The following is an 18,765-nucleotide window of genomic DNA, read 5'->3' on the forward strand; positions in this document are numbered from 1 at the left end:
TAACACATTAATGTTGTATTTGTGCTGATAAATAAATAAAGGGAGATTAACACATTAAGTATATATACAATGCCAAAAGCAGGTTTTCCAACGTGGTAGTTCAGCAGAGATGTTTCACTTTCAGTTTTCGTTTCAGATATCAGCAGAGCATGCAGCTTTCGTACAAAAGTAGCAACGCCCTGACTCCTTGCTGTTTCCTTCCTTGTTGCTCACACAGCAAATACTGTTTGTTTCCAAACAGTCTCAACTCTCTCATGCACTGACAGGAGGCTAGCCATATGAATACCACAGATACTGGTAGGCAGAATTTTTTTTTCTTATTTTCCTCCACAAAAACTAAGGTGCGTCTTATACTCCAGAGTGTCTTATACAACAAAAATATGGTAAGTAGAACAGAGGGGGGGGAAATAGCTGTGCAACACAATTTAGATTCACTAGAAAGCAGGATTTCCTGCTTTCCAGCAAATATAAATCATGCGGCACAGCTGATTGTCAGAACTTTTTTAAACGTTTTTTAGCATTTTTTACTACCGGTTTGGACAAACTGGCCCAAACCGGTAGTATTTCACCCCTGATTGGTTCCTATAAATTTCTCTCATTAACGCCCATACTTTGGGGAAGGGATGGGATCTCAGCTGACACACCTTCTTTGTGCAATTCTATTTATCAAACCAGGATTGGGGAAATAATCAACAAGACCAATAGAAGGATGAAAACAAAAGCATTCATGGCCCCAATTTTAGTTCCACATTTACTTAGCTTTTAATCCTATAGATAACACCAAATTGTTGCAATTAGATACCCAGTAAACCTAGGAGGCCAATAGGAAGTTTACTGATAGAGGAGAATATCTGTAGCTCAGGGTTGAAATGAGAAGAAAACAACCAAGCTCAGAGAGCCCTAAGGACTCCTCAGGAAGTGTATTCAACAGTAATCATTGCTTTTACCCGTTGCATTTTATTAATTAAGATTGTTCGTGTTTTGTTGATGGTATTCAAATGTATACATAATTACTATTTATTGTGACTGAATCCATTGATTTATCTATTGCAGTTGAGTATTTAAGAAATTCAAAATCATCTGTTATACAGCAACCTTTATCCTCCCCCCGCCCTCCCGGCACGACAAAATGTGCAATGTAAGAAATTTATTCAGTTTTTGTTGTTAGTTGCCAGATATAGCACAGCAAACTATTGGAAAACTGAAGTACACTTCTCGAAGCAGAAATTGGATTTTGAAGTATGGGTTAATAGCATTGTCTGAAATCTTAGGAGCAAACACTCTGGAAGAACTCTTTGATTAAGCATATCTTAATCCACATTGGAACTTTTTTTAAAAAATTGTATCCACCTCTGACTGGCCCCATCTATTCTCTGCCTCCCAAGTCCCAGCTGATCGGGAGGAAATGGGGGTTTTGCAGTAAGCTTTCCCTGGATGGGGAGGGAATGGAGATTTTACAGTATCCTTCCACTGCTACACCCACCAAATCATGCCCACAAGCCATTCCACGCCCACCAAGCCACACACACAGAACCGGTAGTAAAAAATGTGAATACCACGACTGTTAAAACCTGTCCTGAACCACTTCCCTTAAAGTAAATGGACATCAACCTCAGATGCCTTGGAAATCCAACAAAGTCAGCAACCCCCCCCCCCCAAAAAAAGGGGGGGGGTTAAATCCAAAGTCCAAAACAAAATTACTTAGTTGGAAGTTTAACATTTTATAGCTCTCAGCTGTGAGCTGTCCAGAATTAATTTAAGATCAGTCAATGACTAAGTCAAATCATTTATTTATTAAAATAGAAATGTACTATGTACCTCCAGCAGTTTCTGTTTTTTGGACATTTTAGCTTTTTTTTTTTTTTGCTTTCATTTTTTTCCCATTTTCAGTGTGTTGTTGTTCACTGTATACTTAAATCATTTTAAATCTAGAATTCCCACAGAAGTGACAAATTTTGTCTGACGAAAGCTTTTTCATCTGCACAAAGAAGTGACCCTATCATCGGAGACATAAAATAGCAATATTTAAATAGTTCGTTATCAATTAAAGATCTTCCTCTGTACACAAATTATAAGCTCTTTTATTCCATATTGTAAGCCTGAGGCTATGAAGTCAAAATCAAAGCTTTTCTCAACAGTCAAATGAAGGGGAGTAATGCTTTACATGTTCTGATGTCAGCTTTCAGGCCAAAATGCTACCATTTTGCAGAAGCAAATTTATCTTTTCAATGTGTACTGAAAGTACCATGGTTGTCCCAAAGGTGCTTGTATTTCAAAGACTTTCTGATTTTTCTTTAAGATAATTTGCTTCTCATCTGAAAAAGCTATCTGAAGAAATAAACTGAAGAAGTTTCTTGGATGAGAAGTGAAACATTTTTTTAAAATCAGAAAGTCCAATTGCCTTTAAAATACAAACATATTTGGGACAATCATGCCCTGAATGGATGAGAACCTCCATAGACAAAGTACCCTGGCCACCTCCAAGAAGTCCTACCTTGAATCATAACCACAAACTAAATGATAACACTGAAATAGAAGTATGAAGAATGATATTGCTTACTACCGATTGCCAGATAAATTCAATTCACACATAAACAGGGGTGGGCTCCTGGGGGTTCATAGGTGAGAACCTCTATCTAAGTTTCTGTGCAAAAAACACCCCCCTTGTTGTGATACAGGAGGCCACACCCTCCATGGCCACGCCCACCCAGCAACTGGGCAGAGAATCCCCTTTTTGAAGCCCACCCCTGCACATAAGATACGTTTGAATAGACTTTCCTGGTTCAATCAAATATCAACGTCATAATCCATAGTTTACCAGGCACCCTAATTGTGGTCATACAACAAATTGGAATAAAACCAAACAAATCATAGTATCTTCATCTACCTATATGTGGCTTGTGACTCAATTCCCCATGAGGAGTTCTCATGAGGCTGGCTGGCCGGCTCCTGGTTATGTGGGCTTCTGTGGCCCCCACGTAAAACTTCATGGCCAGGTTTTGACCCCTTAACAATTGTCACCTCCTTTGGTTGATAGTGGTGTCCCCTCTGCACATTAAATGCAGATATAATGGGAATCTAGCAGGCTTTACTGACACCACAAAGCAGGGCTGCATTCTGCTCCCTTACCATTTAATACATGCATCATTGATCTGTGTTTGCCAAACAGAAGTTCTACCCTGGACAGGAGGCAATGCTTATTGTTTTACATTCAGAGGACATGGTCATCTTCCCCTGGTCCCAATTTGTCTTGCCATGATGCCTTCATGCCTTAATATCATATTGTCATGATGAAATGCCAGAAATAAATTATTCCAAGTGCTGTAATAGCCATCAACATAATTGGAAAATTAACTAGGCATCTTTTTCTACTCTTCCACTTCATAGAAATATCAAATCAGCAACTTCTCAATCTGGGCACAATGCTCCACTAATGTAATAATTAAATGTGCAAAGCTACAAAATGATATCCTGGTAGTATTCAAACCATTCTAAACAAAAATGCTAAGATTCCCTTTTTAATGGTGCCCAGTTTTGAAAAATGTTGGCTAAATTCTTGAGAATCAGGAAGAAAGAGTCTTGGTTTGGTATCTGGTGGGCACACCCTCGGTGCTCTCTTTATGAATGGGATAAAGGTAAACGTTCCCCTCGCACATATCTCACATATGTGCTAGTTGTTCCCAATTCTAGGGGGCCATGCTCATCTCCGTTTCAAAGCCGAAGAGCCAGCGCTGTCTGAAGACATCCCCATGGTCATATGGCTGGCATGACTAAATGCCGAAGGTGTACAGAACGCTGTTACCTTCTCACCAAAGATGGTTCCTATTGTTCTACTTGCATTTTTACATACTTTCAAACTGCTAGGTTGGCAGAAGCTGGGACAAGTAATGGGAGCTCACTCCATTACGCAGTGCTAGGGATTTGAACCTCTGAATTGCGCCCTTTCTGCTCAACAAGCTCAGCGTCTTAGCCACTGAGCCACCACGTCCCACTATCATTGGGTTACATAAAGCCATACCTGAAGTGAAGCAAAATATTTGACACAAATCTAGAAAATGACAAGGCAGATCCTTTCTTTGCTTCATGTCATCTCAACCATCACACCCACTCTACCTCACACAGAAGACAACTTGCCTTCATAGGTGATGGAGAGGAGGTTGAACAATATCCTGTTTCAGGAACATCTCAAGACACAGACATTGAGACTATTGTACATATCAGTGTTTCCCAATCTTGGCAATGGACTTCAACTGCCAGAATTCTTCAGCCTGATTGGTTGGGGAATTCTGGGAGTTGAAGTCGACCTATCTTAATGTTGGCAAGGTTGAGAAATACTGTTATATGTTTTTCTGAGCTGCCCTATTCCCTAACCTAAACAATATATGTATGATTGCAAACATGATTGGGGGGGGGGGAACCACGTCACATAGTTCTGGCGACTATTATTTTGATCAAACTCTTGCAAATATCCCTAAGCCAACACAACCACATATGTTCAAAATCCCACATTTTCCCTTTTGAAGCTAGACTGATGCATAAATTGTACAATACAAATTTTAATTGTCTTGAAATAGCTTTCCACATGTGCAAAATGTTTAATCAACTTTAAACGATTGCACAAATGAGCTTCTTAGATTAATCCAAGGTTTGTTAGCTTGGTTGGTTTTCAGTCAAAATTCCAAATGCTGCCAATTGGATAATGGCTGCTCCTAGCTACTAAACGAAACATTTGTCATCCGCAGTTTTAATGAGTAAAAATGAAAACTCTTTCAAGCCACATTCAACATTTGGTTAAAACACGGTGAGATGTATATACGTGAGGGTGAAGGTGTATGCGCATATATGTATGTACTTATAATTTGAGAGAGAAAGAGAGAGCACCTGCAGCTCAGTGAAATACTGTATTTTCTTGCAATTTGCTCGATTGTTTTAATATTTACAGTAATCCACCATTTTATCACAGATGAAAGCCAAAAGAATCCTTCCACACCCTTTATTTTCTTGTAAAGACTTTTAGCAATTCCTTTTTATTTAAGATGCCAGCAGCTGAAGAGTATTTCCATGCAATGTCTTCAACTAAATTAGCATTCTTGTTCTATACGGTGTTTTCTGCTTCATGCTGAAATAAATGCAGGTTATCACACCAGAGTTCAAAGAGATCTCTGCAAGTTTGTTATTAGCTACAAGAGCATTTCGCCACAGCTCTGCATCTGGATACTCCAGAAATACTAAGCCTCATTTCAGGTTCTTATATTGAATTCAGCAGTTCCTTATCAACAAATCCTTTTAGTCGAGCAAGGCAAGGGCAAGTGACAATATGCATTTAATTCACTTCAATTATGAATGCATCTAACCTGATTTCTAGTATCGTCTGAGTCCAACAGAAAGAGTGCAGAAGCCCAGAATCACTTTGCAGAGTGAGGTGGGCAGCATAACAAGTTAAGAAATAAATAAATAGATTTCATCATCCCAGAGACTATCTAGTCACATCACTTTCGGATAGCCCTGGTGAACAGAGCTACCAAACAATTTTTTGACCATGAGTGAATCTTGTAATGTTGAAAGGAGAAGTTGTTCGGGAAACTCATTTGAACTGTAGGGGTACAATTACGCAAACAAATTCCCAGTGCTAAACTGATTGTATGTTGCACTAATGGTATTTCAGAGTAATGCCAAAGCAACGGGTTCTCTGCCCAGTTGCTGAGCGGGCACAGCCATGGTGGGCGTGGCCTAGCTGGCCACTTGCACCATGGCGGGGGGGGGGGATTTTTGTATTCCTCAGGCTCTAGTGGCTTTCTTCGAGCCTCCGGGAGGATGAAAATGGCCTCCCCGGGCTCGGGAGGCCCTCCAGAGGCTAGAAACAGGCCCTGGAACTTCTGGGAGGCCTGTTTTTAACCTTTCCAGAGCCCTGTACTTACCTGGCATCCCAAACAGGCCGTGTGGAGACTCCTGGGAGGGGAGGGAGCATGAGGGAGGGGTGAGGTGGGAGAGGCCAACCAGGGGTGGGATTTGTGGGCTTGCCGAACTGGGCAGATCCTTAGCTAGAGGACCGCCTGAAGCCATGCGAACCCACAGCATCCCACTCCGGTTTGCACACTATTAGACATTGGAAATGTATGAAGATCTGGGGTGTTTGTCAAGCAACACATTATTATCAGAAATTAATTTGCTGATAAAATGTTCTCTGTCCTCAAGAATTATTATGTTTAATAGTTGGCTGTTGATCAAAATATCATAATGTAGTTAGCATGACTAACAATCTATTTCTGTGAAATGAATACAAAATTTTGAACTGGCAGACACAGCAAATACCTATCTTTGTTTTAAAACTGCAATATTGTCTTTTTTTTTCAGAAACTATCCACTCTTCATCCAAAGCATAAGCCATTGAATTAGAGATGCGAGGTCATTCAATGTACTCACCTGTTTAGTAATCTGCTTTACTATTGATTCATTATTGGATTAAATGAAAGTTCATATTAGGGATGCTCCACATGCATGCTTTTTTTTCATGATGAAGGCCCTTGCCATTACGAGAAGATATAAACTTTTTTTTCCTTTTTCATTCTCTGTTATATTAATAGTTGAGGAATCACATTTTTAACAATAAAATATGTTCTTAATATTGGACTTCACAGTTATACTTTAGCTTTGTAGTAGGAAGGAGAGATAACTTTGAAAACATTGCCACCTACTGGCCATTTTTAAATTAATGAAAAGAAAAATATACCATATATCCGATGGTATACCCTCAAATTAAATGCAGCTCAAAATAAACCTGTAACCTGTTCTGACACTCTGATCAGCAACATAATGAACATGTTCTAATTGAAAACCACACTTGTTACATATTGTGCTACATAAATCCAATGGATTTATATAATTGAGGGCACGGATGTGAGAACCTGGATTGTGCATATATATATATATATATATATATATATATATATATATATATATATATATATATATATATATATATATATATATATATATATATATATATATATATATATATATATATATATATATATACAGCAGAGAATCAAACATCTTAGAAATGCCTCTTTCCAATCAAATTAATTGAGAAATATAATTCTTCCTATATTTCTTTGCAGGAGTAACAGAGAATCTTGTTTAATTCTTGAAGATTCAAAAAAAATAAGCTTGCAAAAGCTTATTTTTAAAGCACTGACTTTAACAATCCTTGCCTTATTATCTCTTACGGTATGAATAAATGGCCATTTTTCTTCAGTGTTGCCTGCAATGATATCAAGTCATATTTCCAAACTCTAATTATAGATTGTGACCAAACAGCAGCTTCACAAAATTCTCCTTTGTTCTAGTAGTAAGCACAATTTAAAGTCTATCCCAGCAACCATATGCCATTAATTTATTATGTACTTGTAAAATCCCCTTTTCCCCCTCTTTTTTCTTTGTACTGTTATTAATCACCTTCTGAGTTTTTACATAAACATTAACATTTTCATAAAATGTGATGAAAAACCATGGAGCATTCAAAATATGCACTTTATATAAACTGTGAAATGGATGAGAACAGCAAAATGAATGTCTAGAGCAGCATCATATTATAAAAATATATTTGTAACTATTCTTCTAAAATAGCCTTCCCAAATTGCTATCTTTCAGAGATATTAAACAATAGCTCCCATCATTCTTTATGATTACATTGTTTGAGTTAGTGACCTTACAATTCTAGCTAATATTTTTTTAATGGACTGAAACATTGATCTGGTGCCCTTTGTAATATTATTATTCTTCTCATAAACTTTTTATAAGAGGCATATTGTGCCTCCTTACAATAGTGCACTTCTTTACTCCATATTCTAGATCTGCAATAATTTCCTAGAATATGAATGCAGTTTAGGCAACACTAGAGTATAATTCATTTATTGCAAAACTGAATTAGTTCCCTCATCCTTTTTCCATTTCTCTTCTCATCAGCCTTTTCAGCCATGCAACCAACTGTCTATCACAATTTGCAAGGTGAAGTTTTTAAATAGATATGTCCATATTTCTGTTCATCTCATATTTAACTTGCTCTCTCCCCAACTCCCCCTCTCCCCCCCATCGTGTGTGTGTGTGTCTGTGTGTCTGTGTGTGTCTCTGTGTGTGTGTGTACGCATATCCACATGCACCTTTAAGTCAATGTTGATTCCTGGTGAGTGCCTGGACAAATCCTTGCAGTTTTCTGATCAATATTTCAGAATAGTTTACCATTGCCTGCTTCCTAGAGCTGAGAAACATTGACCTACCCAAGGTCATACCCCTGGCTTTGGGCCTAAGGCAGGACTAGAGCTCACAGTCTCCTGATTTCTAGCCTGGGATCTTAACCACTAGACAAACTGGCTCTCACTTAGACCTTAAGTTCTCCATGTGGGACTGGAAATCCAGTTTGAAAAACAACAAAATGGAATCACTAAAATTCCACAGAAATAAAACAATCCCCAGAAAAAGTACTGGAATGGAGAATAAACACAAAACAAACACTTTATGGATAACTTATTTAAAATGTATATCAGAAACAATGCTGAACATTTAATCAGGAAACTCTTTAAAGGACATGCTTTAACATAAAAAGTCCATGGGGTGTAGCCACTACATGGAAATATGTTTAAGTAAAATTAGTTAAAATTACGGAATGTTTAAAATGCTTCTTTTGTTTCTTATTATAAAAAAAGGTTATCAATCAGAACGATGTAGAAATTAGCTGGCTACTCATATCAAAATAAGGTTTATTTAATTTAATTTATTGAACGTTTATGGCAATAGCAATAGCACTTAGATTTATAAACTGCTTTATAGCCCTCTCTAAGAGGTTTACAAAGTCAGCCTATGGCCCCCAACAATCTGGGTCCTCATTTTACCCACCTCGGAAGGATGGAAGGCTGAGTCAACTTTGAGCCTGGTGAGATTTGAACTGCCAAATTGCATGGCAGCTGACAGTCAGCAGAAGTAGCCTGCAGTACTGAATTCTAACTATTGCGCCACCATGGCTCATCCATTTATTTTGCATAACCTTACCTTAAAATCTTATCTTAGCTAAGATATTTGGATACAATCCGGCAGGTTCGTTGAAAAACAGTTGTGTACAGCAGCTGTTTCCAAACTGAGCCTTAAAAACATGACCTTCCACTCATTTCTTTTTGGACTGCTGCCTTTTGCACATTATTTCAAAGAAGACCCACTTCAAAAAGAAACCTAGATGGGTAATCTTACTAATATTTCTTTAATTTCTTACCTGTTGTCGCTTAAATGCCAAATGGTCCAGTTTCTTCAGTTCTTTCTGAAGATGTTGATATGTTTTCTGCAGTTCTGATTTGCTAGATACATTTCGAAGAGACATAAGCATTCTCTGTACCTGCAGCCGTATAAGAAGTGGGAAAAGAAAACATCTGAATTTGTCTAGGAACAAATCCCCTAAAATCAGTTATTTTGCACGGCATTTGAATTAGCGTCTTGTTACCACTGAGTTATATTATTGGGAGAAAAATACCCTTCCTGAAGCCTTCCTCTTTTGTCATCAGAGTTGTCTGCCTCACCATTAGATTGCTAGATGGCATTACAAGACTCAAAAGCTGTCTTGCGGGATTAGGGCAGAATTTGTAGAATTTGCATATCAAGAGCCACACATGTGCATGTCACAGACAGCCAAAATTCTGCCCTAACATGAAGGACCATGTCCATCCCACTTGGGCTCCTTCTATCAGCAAAAGCAGCTGAAGAAACAATGGAAACTGCTTCCACATTTGTCTTGCATGATGTGAAGCTGGTAATGCCAGATTCACTGTCATCCCAGCATGTCGGAGTCCAAAGCCAGGAGCTGGCAGTCAAGAGGAAACCATGGAGAATACATGAATGCGGTCAAGGAGGATAAGAATGATTGCTTTGCCTTCAGTTATAGGTGAGCTGCAATATTTTTCTGGAAATCAAAATCATGGAGAAGTGAAATTTGGGGGGAGGGCAAGATTTCTAAATTCTCATTATTTCAAAAAAGGAAAGCAACTACTGCAAGTGAGAGACTGGAGCCATATCAAAGTTCACCCTATGCTTTACGGGACCATCAGATGGCCTCTGAGATTTCCGCCAGGATTTTAAAAAATCAATATGGTGCCAGTGCCCAGGCAAATGAAGTCATATCCCTTTTTTAATTATAAACTATGCATTTCATCTATGTGGTTGCAGCCACCATGACTTTTTTGACCTGCGTGAGTGTTCCTGATTGGGCTCATACTCAGTTGAACAGGTTGACACTAATTTTCCATTCAAACACCAGCAGCAACGCAATGCACTTGGATCATTATCTCATGCTTACCTGTGAGAACAAAAGTGTACCTGCAGTCAATTTTATTGATGCTGAGGTAAATAATGTCATTCAAATCTTCAACCACATGACAAGTAACACCATGAATATGGCCCAAACCAACATTAGCAATGAACACCTATTTTAAGGGAGGACCTATTTTATTGAAATGTTTACACTTGGCTATCTCCTCTCTGAATAACTTTAAAATCCCTTTCATTAAAGCACAACATTATGCCAGAACTGACTATCAATAACAATGAAAGGTTGTTTTTCAGCTTTGTCTTAGTTCAGTGCTTTTCTTTGCTACAGCTTTCTTTTTATTTTCATCCACCTGTTGGATTGGCAACATTCAAAACACAAATTCCAGAATTTCTCCGCATGATATAATATCTGCTGGCAGAACATAAATTGTTACCTCTCAGGTGTTTCAAATGCAGCAGATGGTTATAGGCAGCCAATGGTTTTTTTTAATAATAATTTTATTAAATTTTAAAGTAGAAAGATTAAAAACTAACAAGAATTACTAATCGAAAAAGTGAATAGAAAAGAAAAAAGAGAGAAATAAGAGAAATGCAGCAAAATAAAATATATATAGAAGTAGCAGTATATAAAAAGGAATAACTTCCAACTTAAAGCACATATAAATAAAATTTACTTTCAACACTTGCTCCATGGTTACAACATAACATCCATTTTCAAAATGTAATCTATTAATATCGATATATCATAATTTCACTTTTTTCTCTGTTTCACAAAAAATCCAAAAGGGGCTTCCAACTAGCATTAGAGTTAGTCAATATCTTTTCTTTAATCAAAGTCATCAGTCATCATCCCCCGCATGCACATGTGACCTCCCCATGCGTGGCAGAGACCTGAAAACCAGCTGGCCGCCAGTAGCTGAGCTGGGGCAATGGCTCATGTGCCCGCAGAGAGGGCTCTGCGTGCCACCTGTGGTATGCATGCCATAGGTTCGCCATCATGGCCTTAGAGCATGGGTGTCGAACTCAAGGCCCACGGGCCCCACAGGGTGCTTAAATCTGTTCCGCGAGGCCAGCCTACAAATAGCAAAGGACCGGCCTGTGGTGCCTCTGGCAGGGGGTGCACAAAGGCTCCTCGTACCACATTTTTGGGCTGGACAGCCTCCTGCAGCACTCTGCCGGCCAAATTGGGGTATGGGGTTTTGGCTGGCAAAGTGCTACAGGAGATCGTCCAGTCCAAAATGGCCCAAAGGGCCACGCACACCCCTTCCCACACCCTGTGTTGATTGGCCAGGTGTTTCAGGAGGGCCACCCCAGCTGACCCACAGAGGACAACTGCAATGCTGATCCGGCCCTCGAAGAGATCCAGTTTGACACCCATGCCTTAGAATTTGTGTGTAGTCCAACATTTTAGGTTAAGGAGGGAGTAAATCTTCATGTTGTAGTTGTGTCCAGCCTATTATGAGAACGCAAACATTATGTGATTCAGGGGTCTCCAAAACTTCTGGACATCAATTCCCAGAATTCCCCAGCCAGCCATGCTGGCTGGGAAATTCTGGGAGTTGAATTCTGCAAGACTTAAAATTACCAAGTATAGAGATGCCTGATGTAGTTCAAAACCTAAGCCAGGGTTTTGGAGACTAATTTCAAAATTCACATGAATGAATTTGGGCCATTTAATACAGTATCTATTACCCCAATCAACTTCACATGACTCCTTTGGAAATACAAAAATGACCAAACACCTCCATATAAACCAGCTGAGAAACAGTAGGCTTAAAATGCTGGGGTGGGACTACAGAGTGAAAAATTATGGGGGTTGAGATCCAAAGATCAAGCAAGTCTCCACAATGGGAAGGCTACTGTAAAGATGATTTATATAAGCTGGAAAACAGGATTCAACTTTAATCATTGTTATCGTCATCCAACAAAAAAAATAAGCTTCAAAATAAATGTTTGATTTTATGGCACAGTACTTCTTAAATTTATTTCTCCCTCCCAACTTTTAAAAATTATGGAGGACCCCAAAAGAGCTTTTGTTTACATTAGGGTTATATTTATTGATATCTGCTGCATTAAAAATTAAAATGGATGCATTCGCTGCTACTACCCCTTCTCACAATTATTTGATGGGATTTTAATATTGCATTATTTTTCAACATAGGCTGGCAAATAAATTTGATTTTTATAAGCAGCTGGGAGGGTCTTGGGGGATTCCCAGAACTCTTCAAATCACACCTTCAGAAATATTGGTTTAGCAAAATATTGTTCCACTTTTAGTAATACTATTCTAGTCACATCTGCATAAGCACAGTACCGTGTCCTCATTCAAGAGACAGCCAGGTCTCAGGTAATCTGCTCTTCTTTCTGCCAATACTCTGATGAACAGTCAAAACCTGCATATTAATTCATGCAATTTTATTATTTTTTTATTACATTTTTATCCTGCCTTTGTTACTTTATAAGTAACTGGAGGTGGCAAATATACCTAATATTCCTTCTTCCACCTATTCACAACAACAGCCCTGTGAGGTGGGTTGGACTGAGAGAAAATGACTGGCCCAAAGTCATCCAATCAGCTTTCAAGCCTAAGATGAAACTACAACTCAGTCTTCTGGTTACTAGCCAGTAAGTATAGTCCTTATTGTTATTGTGCTTAAACACTTTTTTAAGTACCTTAATCACCACACTAAACTGACTTTCAAAATATGACCATCCAAGATGGGATAATCCCACAATAATAGCAGTAGACTTAGCAGTAGACTTATATACCGCTTCATAGGCCTTTCAGGCCTCTCTAAGCGGTTTACAGAGAGTCAGCATATTGCCCCCAACAATCTGGGTCCTCATTTTACCCACCTCGGAAGGATGGAAGGCTGAGTCAACCCTGAGCCGGTGAGATTTGAACCGCTGACCTGCTGATCTAGCAGTAGCCTGCAGTGCTGCATTTAACCACTGCGCCACCTTGGCTCACAATGCCTGTCTTACAATTGCTATACATCTTTTTAAAAAAAGATGGCAGCTCTGACAATGCAATCAGGGCTTTGCCAGAAGGATCACCTGGTGGCATACTTTCCTGCCATTGTGTACATCAAAGGGTAAAGGCTAGGATCAGTAGCTTTGATCGCATTGTTGTAGCTGCCATCTTGACATTTTGATCAGCCCTGCTGTCCATGATGGATATGCTATGTGCTACTTTAGGAGAGGCATCATTTGAAGACACAGCAAAGGAATATTACTTATCTCACCTGAGCCTGTCCTGTATTTGAAAGAAATACCATCCCGGCAAGAGTGTTCCCCTATCAAAGAGAGTATTAATTATCTGACTTAAACTTTCCTCTCCCTCGTATAAGTAGTAGCCTAGCCAAATCTGGAGAGCGGGTGAGGTGTGAGGTGAAGTAAAGGAGTGGGCAGCTTGAGATGGGTTTTTTTCACGTCCAACGTCAAAGGATGACCCTAACTATTCTCTGGTGCAGCATTTCTAACAAACAAGTGGTATATAAAAGCTAGAACACAGTGCTTCTCAATCTTAGTAGCTTTAAGAAGGGCAGCAGCACATGCTGGCTGGGGAATTCTGGGAGTTGAAGTCTAGAGTTGAGAAATACTGCCAGAATGTAATGGGATGCTAGAAACAATGGGATGTAATAGAGATTCATGAAGATTTTTAACAATTCTAATTCTTTTTTATTAAACCTCCAGGGTTAGCAGAACAGCCTGGAAGAGTAACTTCCAAATGAATAAAACCAACCAAATCAATCAACTGCTGGCACATAACTTATTGCCTTGATGCAATAAGACAGCAATATTTCATGGAAAGAATATTCTGCCATCAATTCCAAATCCTTATTTCAGAAAATTGCCTGATTGCCAGTTACAAAGTGAAGGAAAACAGTCAAATACACCACTCACAAAAACTTCAAGAGTCAAGCACCCCATCTAGCAAAAAATCATTTTGTAAAACTTACAAAGTAATTTCTTTGATCAGGATAGGGGGAACAATAGGAATCTTCTATCAAGAAGCATCCATATTGTACATTTTTTTTTAGAACTAATGCTTTCATTTGGAATAATAAATAGGTATTGCTACCATGCTTTTTACAGTAATAATCACCACTCTTAAGTAACTGTGCAGGCTCTCACTGTTTCTAAAATGTTTTCAGTCCTTTATTATTTAGATTGTTAGAAACTATGAAAATTATTGAAAACATTCAAGTATTACCATTGTAAAGATTGTTAAATATTTCAGAAATATGTACCGTATATTCGCCGTATAAGATGACTGGGCGTATACAATGACCCCTTACTTTCAGGCACCTGTGAGCCAGCTGAAGGCCTCTGTGCTGCTGGGCTTTTGTAGTTTAAGCTCAGCACCTTCCTCCTCCAGACCACCAGCCAGACCTTACTAAGCCATCCTAGCGCTCACCTATTCATGTGCTCAGGCAAGGAGCACCGAGGTTATTGATTGAAAGGCCGGCATCTGCGCTGGTTACAACACGGCTTTTTGCTTGGCTTCGTTGCTTTTTCTTTTGCTTTGGTTTTTTGGTATGGTGTTTCTTATACCCAGCGTATAAGACGACCCCCGATTTTTGAAATAATTTTTTGGGGTTAAAAAGTCATCTTATATGCTGGAAAATACAGTATGTACTGAACAATACTACCTTCTTTTTTTCATTTTCTAAAAATATACTATTGGCGGGGAGGCGGGTGAACCCTCTATTTTATGTGTGTTATTATGCAGGTATCCTTCTAGAGCAGGGACATGCAATCAGGGGAGGCAGGGGAGGCAGAGCCTCACCACTGTCATCATGAAAAGAAAAAAAAATGTAAAAGGAAAAAGGCTGAGCTAGTTGCTGCCAGAGTCACCATGGATGATTCTGCTTAGTGCTTCATTGTTTAAAAAAGCCTCTAAAAAGTGCCCTCTACAGGAGGCGGCAGGAGAACGATGTGCCTCATCTAGTTTGACTTTATGATCCCTCAAGCAGAGCTAAGCAAGGGTTAAAAGCCGAAAAATTCCTGACGTAGATGAGGCACATCATTCTCCTGCCTCCTGTAGAGGGTGCTTTTTTAGAGGCTTTTTAAAACAGTTAAGCAGAGTCATCCACACAGTGACTCTGGCAGCAACTAGTTCAGCCTGACCTCAGCTCTCGCCTTTTTCCTTTTACATTTTTTTTTCTTTTCATGATGGCAAGCAAGAGCAGAGTTGAAATCCTCTCTGAAACAGCTGGAAAAGGTAAGTGTGGTTCAGACGGAGGGGGAGGAATTCAAACTTCATCCTCCTGATGTAACTTTGTATGTGTGTCTGTGTGGGTGTGGGTGTTTGAGAGGGGGGGAGGGAGTATATTGAGACAGTTCTTTAGTTTATGCACTATGGAAAACTCTAATACTATGCCTTTGGGTCTTCTGAAATTTTAATTATCCAATCATAAGCAAAAACAATGTTTTCTGCCCAGGCCTGGCATAATCTGTCAAAAGTCTCCTCCTGCATGCTGCCCCGCTCTCCCTTCGCCAGTCCCATTTCCATTCCTTCAGAGGCCTGCTGCGTAGCTCCGCTTGGACATGCCCAAGTAAGTCCCTCCGGCGCAGCAGCAATGGGATGCGTGTGTGCGGCTGGCACAAAGAACAGGGTGGCGACAGCAGCAGCTTTTTCGGTGACCTCCGGTAGTTTTCAACAGCCTCCAGCCAGCTGCCGCTGCCAGGGGTAAAATCCAGCAGGTTCTGACAGGTTCTGGAGAACCGGTAGCAGAAATTTTGAGTAGTTTAGAGAACCGGCAAATGCCACCTCTGGCTGGCTCCAGAGTGGGGTGGGAATGGAGATTTTGCAGTATCATTCCCCTGGAGTGGGGTAGGAATGGAGATTTTGCAGTATCCTCTTTCTGCCATGGCCACCAAGCCACAGCCACCAAGCCAAACCACGCCCACCATGCCATGCCCACAGAATTTATAGTTAAAAAAAATTGAATTTCATTACTGGCCGCTGCCCAATATTTTTGTCTCTGGGTGGATGTTTCCTAGTTCTCAAGCATTCTTATTTTATCTCCCAACAACACTTTTTATATTACCGTACTTAATAAAAAATAGCTAAGGCTTCCAGAGTAACTCTAGCATGTAGTGTTGAATCACCACCAAGCTCTAATGGCATCTTAGTTAGTGCCTTCCAAGGCCAAACTGTAATATAATTGAAATCTCTAATGAGTTCCAACTTAGCTTTTTTCTGGGTCTCCCTCCAGGGTCTTTAACTTTCATGATTATGTTTTAGAGCTCCCTGCAGCAAGTGAAATATTCTTAACTGCTGTCCTGATTCCACCCACCCCAAAAAACAACAAGCATTTGATTTTCAGCAGTGTTTCAGAAACCCTGAATACCAACACCCATTTTTTGTAGCATCTCTCTCAGAATACTTGCTAGCGCTCATCAATTAAAAAGACAATACGTCTTATATGTGCCTGTAAACCTTTCCCTGAAGTGTGTTCTAATACAATAGTAGCACCAATATATTATAGCAATAGCACTTCTTCACAAAGATCTTAGCTGGAAACCCTGTCATTAATCATTGGAGAAGAAATGAGGAGCCTCTGCGCTTCCCAGCTCCACGGCTCAGGGGTTTTGCAATTTTCATAGGATAAAATGGAAGGTTTGATCACTGAACCAAAATTAATTTTAAAGGTTAGGTTGTTCAGTGCAAAATGAAACTGCTGATCAAGGAAGAGATTTGGTAAATGTCTAAAATGTGCGGACAAAAGAACCAAACCCTTAAATGGGTTTTAGTAAACTATTTATCTTCTTTGATATCTAACACATATCCAATCTGGATTGAAAGATGTAGTGCATGAAATTGTAGTCTAAGGGCTATCTATATGATTTGAAAGATTATTTAAAAAATTATACCACACAATTTTTGCAAATAAGTTAATTTGTCAGGAAATTTAGGGGGGGGGGGGAATGGTAGTCAAACACTTGGATAATTTAGCCTCTCTACCAAATTGAGATTTTAAAACCCAAGCAATGTTCTTCTCCAATTTATTGTCTGGAAAGTGACATGAGTGTCTAAATTTTATTTGTTTCCAACTTTGCATGGTATAAAACTAAATTTTATCAAAACCAAACTAAATAGTAATCATTCTGTCGACTAAGCCTGGTATTAAACTGGAGTAAGGAAAAATGTAGGTGCTTTACCCTTGGATCTCTTAACTATGGTTTATTGAAGAAACCACAATTAGTTGGATTTATCCAACACAGAAAGCCATAAAGAACAATTTCTATATTATCTGTGTGTGCCTGAGTTTACACAATACCCCAAATTACATTATAATGTAGTGCAATGTATAAATTTCAAACTGTCCTGGGGTCAATGGGAGGAATTATGTCACATATAATATTGAGTGATTGATGATTATGTGCCATTAAGTTGCTATCAACTCCTAGTAACCATAAAGATAAATTTTCTCCCTGATGAACCATATCTAACCTGGTCTTCAAATTACCATTATAGTTCATTCATCTCTTTTCTTCCATCTTTCCTAACATTAAATCTTCTCCGGTCAGTTAGGTATTTGCATACTATGTTCAAAAAAAGGATAATTTGAACTTGGTCATTTGATCCAATGATTTGTTTTCTTGTCTGTCCATGGTATTCTCAGGAGTCTTCTCCAACACCAACGTTCAAAATCATCAATACTGTTTCTATCCTGCTTCTTCAAAGTCTAATTTTTGCTTTCCTAGAGTGTCATAGGGAATACTACTTCTTGCCCTATTTTGACTTTATAAATAACATACATTATTACCTATTTATAGGCATTATTGGGAAAGGAATAGAAATTATTAGAGGTTGCCTTATTTATTTACTTTTGCAACTTATATTACTACAATCACAGGCTCCAACTGCTGCCATGTTAAGTTTAGTAAATGTCTGTTCAAAAATGAAGTTTACATATTAAAAACATGTTTCTAATATGTTTGCACATCCGTAATGTTTAAACACACATATTCATCTCCAGCCTGCAAATTCTCTTTTCCCCAATCTCAAAGCTCGTTGCTTTTTGCTTTTTCAGAAATTAACTTTTGTGGTGCCACAAGATTTCTTTATTGATTTTTCATTTTCTTGAGCTAACAAAAAAACTGTGGCACTCTTCGCATTCTTTGGATGACATAGGTGAACTCTGCCCACCAATGTGTGGGACTAGAACTCTCACTAATTAGAAGTAGAGTATAGTGAGACTAGGATTATCAGGTATGTGAGCAGGGAAAGGAGAACACAAAACATTGAAAAGGAGAAAAAATGGGGTGGAAAAGAAGACACACTAACGGTATAACTTGCTTGGCATGTGCCAAACCTGCCAAAAATGTCCTGTTATGCCTACAATTATATGAAATTACGTTTTTGCAGCATCAGAAAGACTGTTGTTTCAGCTGAAACATTTTTTTCAACACATTGTTTATTTTCAAGAACATTTGCTAGTGATA

At 38.9% G+C, this 18,765-nt stretch overlaps 1 protein-coding gene across 1 annotated transcript in view; it reads right to left on the bottom strand.

Moving 5' to 3' along the window:
• The window catches only part of CTNNA3 (catenin alpha 3), an 878,552-nt gene that overhangs the window by 813,798 nt on the left and 45,989 nt on the right, over window positions 1-18,765 (bottom strand). Inside the window, exon 4 of the mRNA XM_032232234.1 lies at window positions 9,263-9,382. Coding sequence (XP_032088125.1) covers window positions 9,263-9,382 — 120 coding nt within the window. The remainder of the gene's footprint in view (window positions 1-9,262; window positions 9,383-18,765) is intronic.

This window comes from Thamnophis elegans, chromosome 15, assembly GCF_009769535.1.
Source record: "Thamnophis elegans isolate rThaEle1 chromosome 15, rThaEle1.pri, whole genome shotgun sequence".
Lineage (NCBI taxonomy): Eukaryota > Metazoa > Chordata > Lepidosauria > Squamata > Colubridae > Thamnophis > Thamnophis elegans.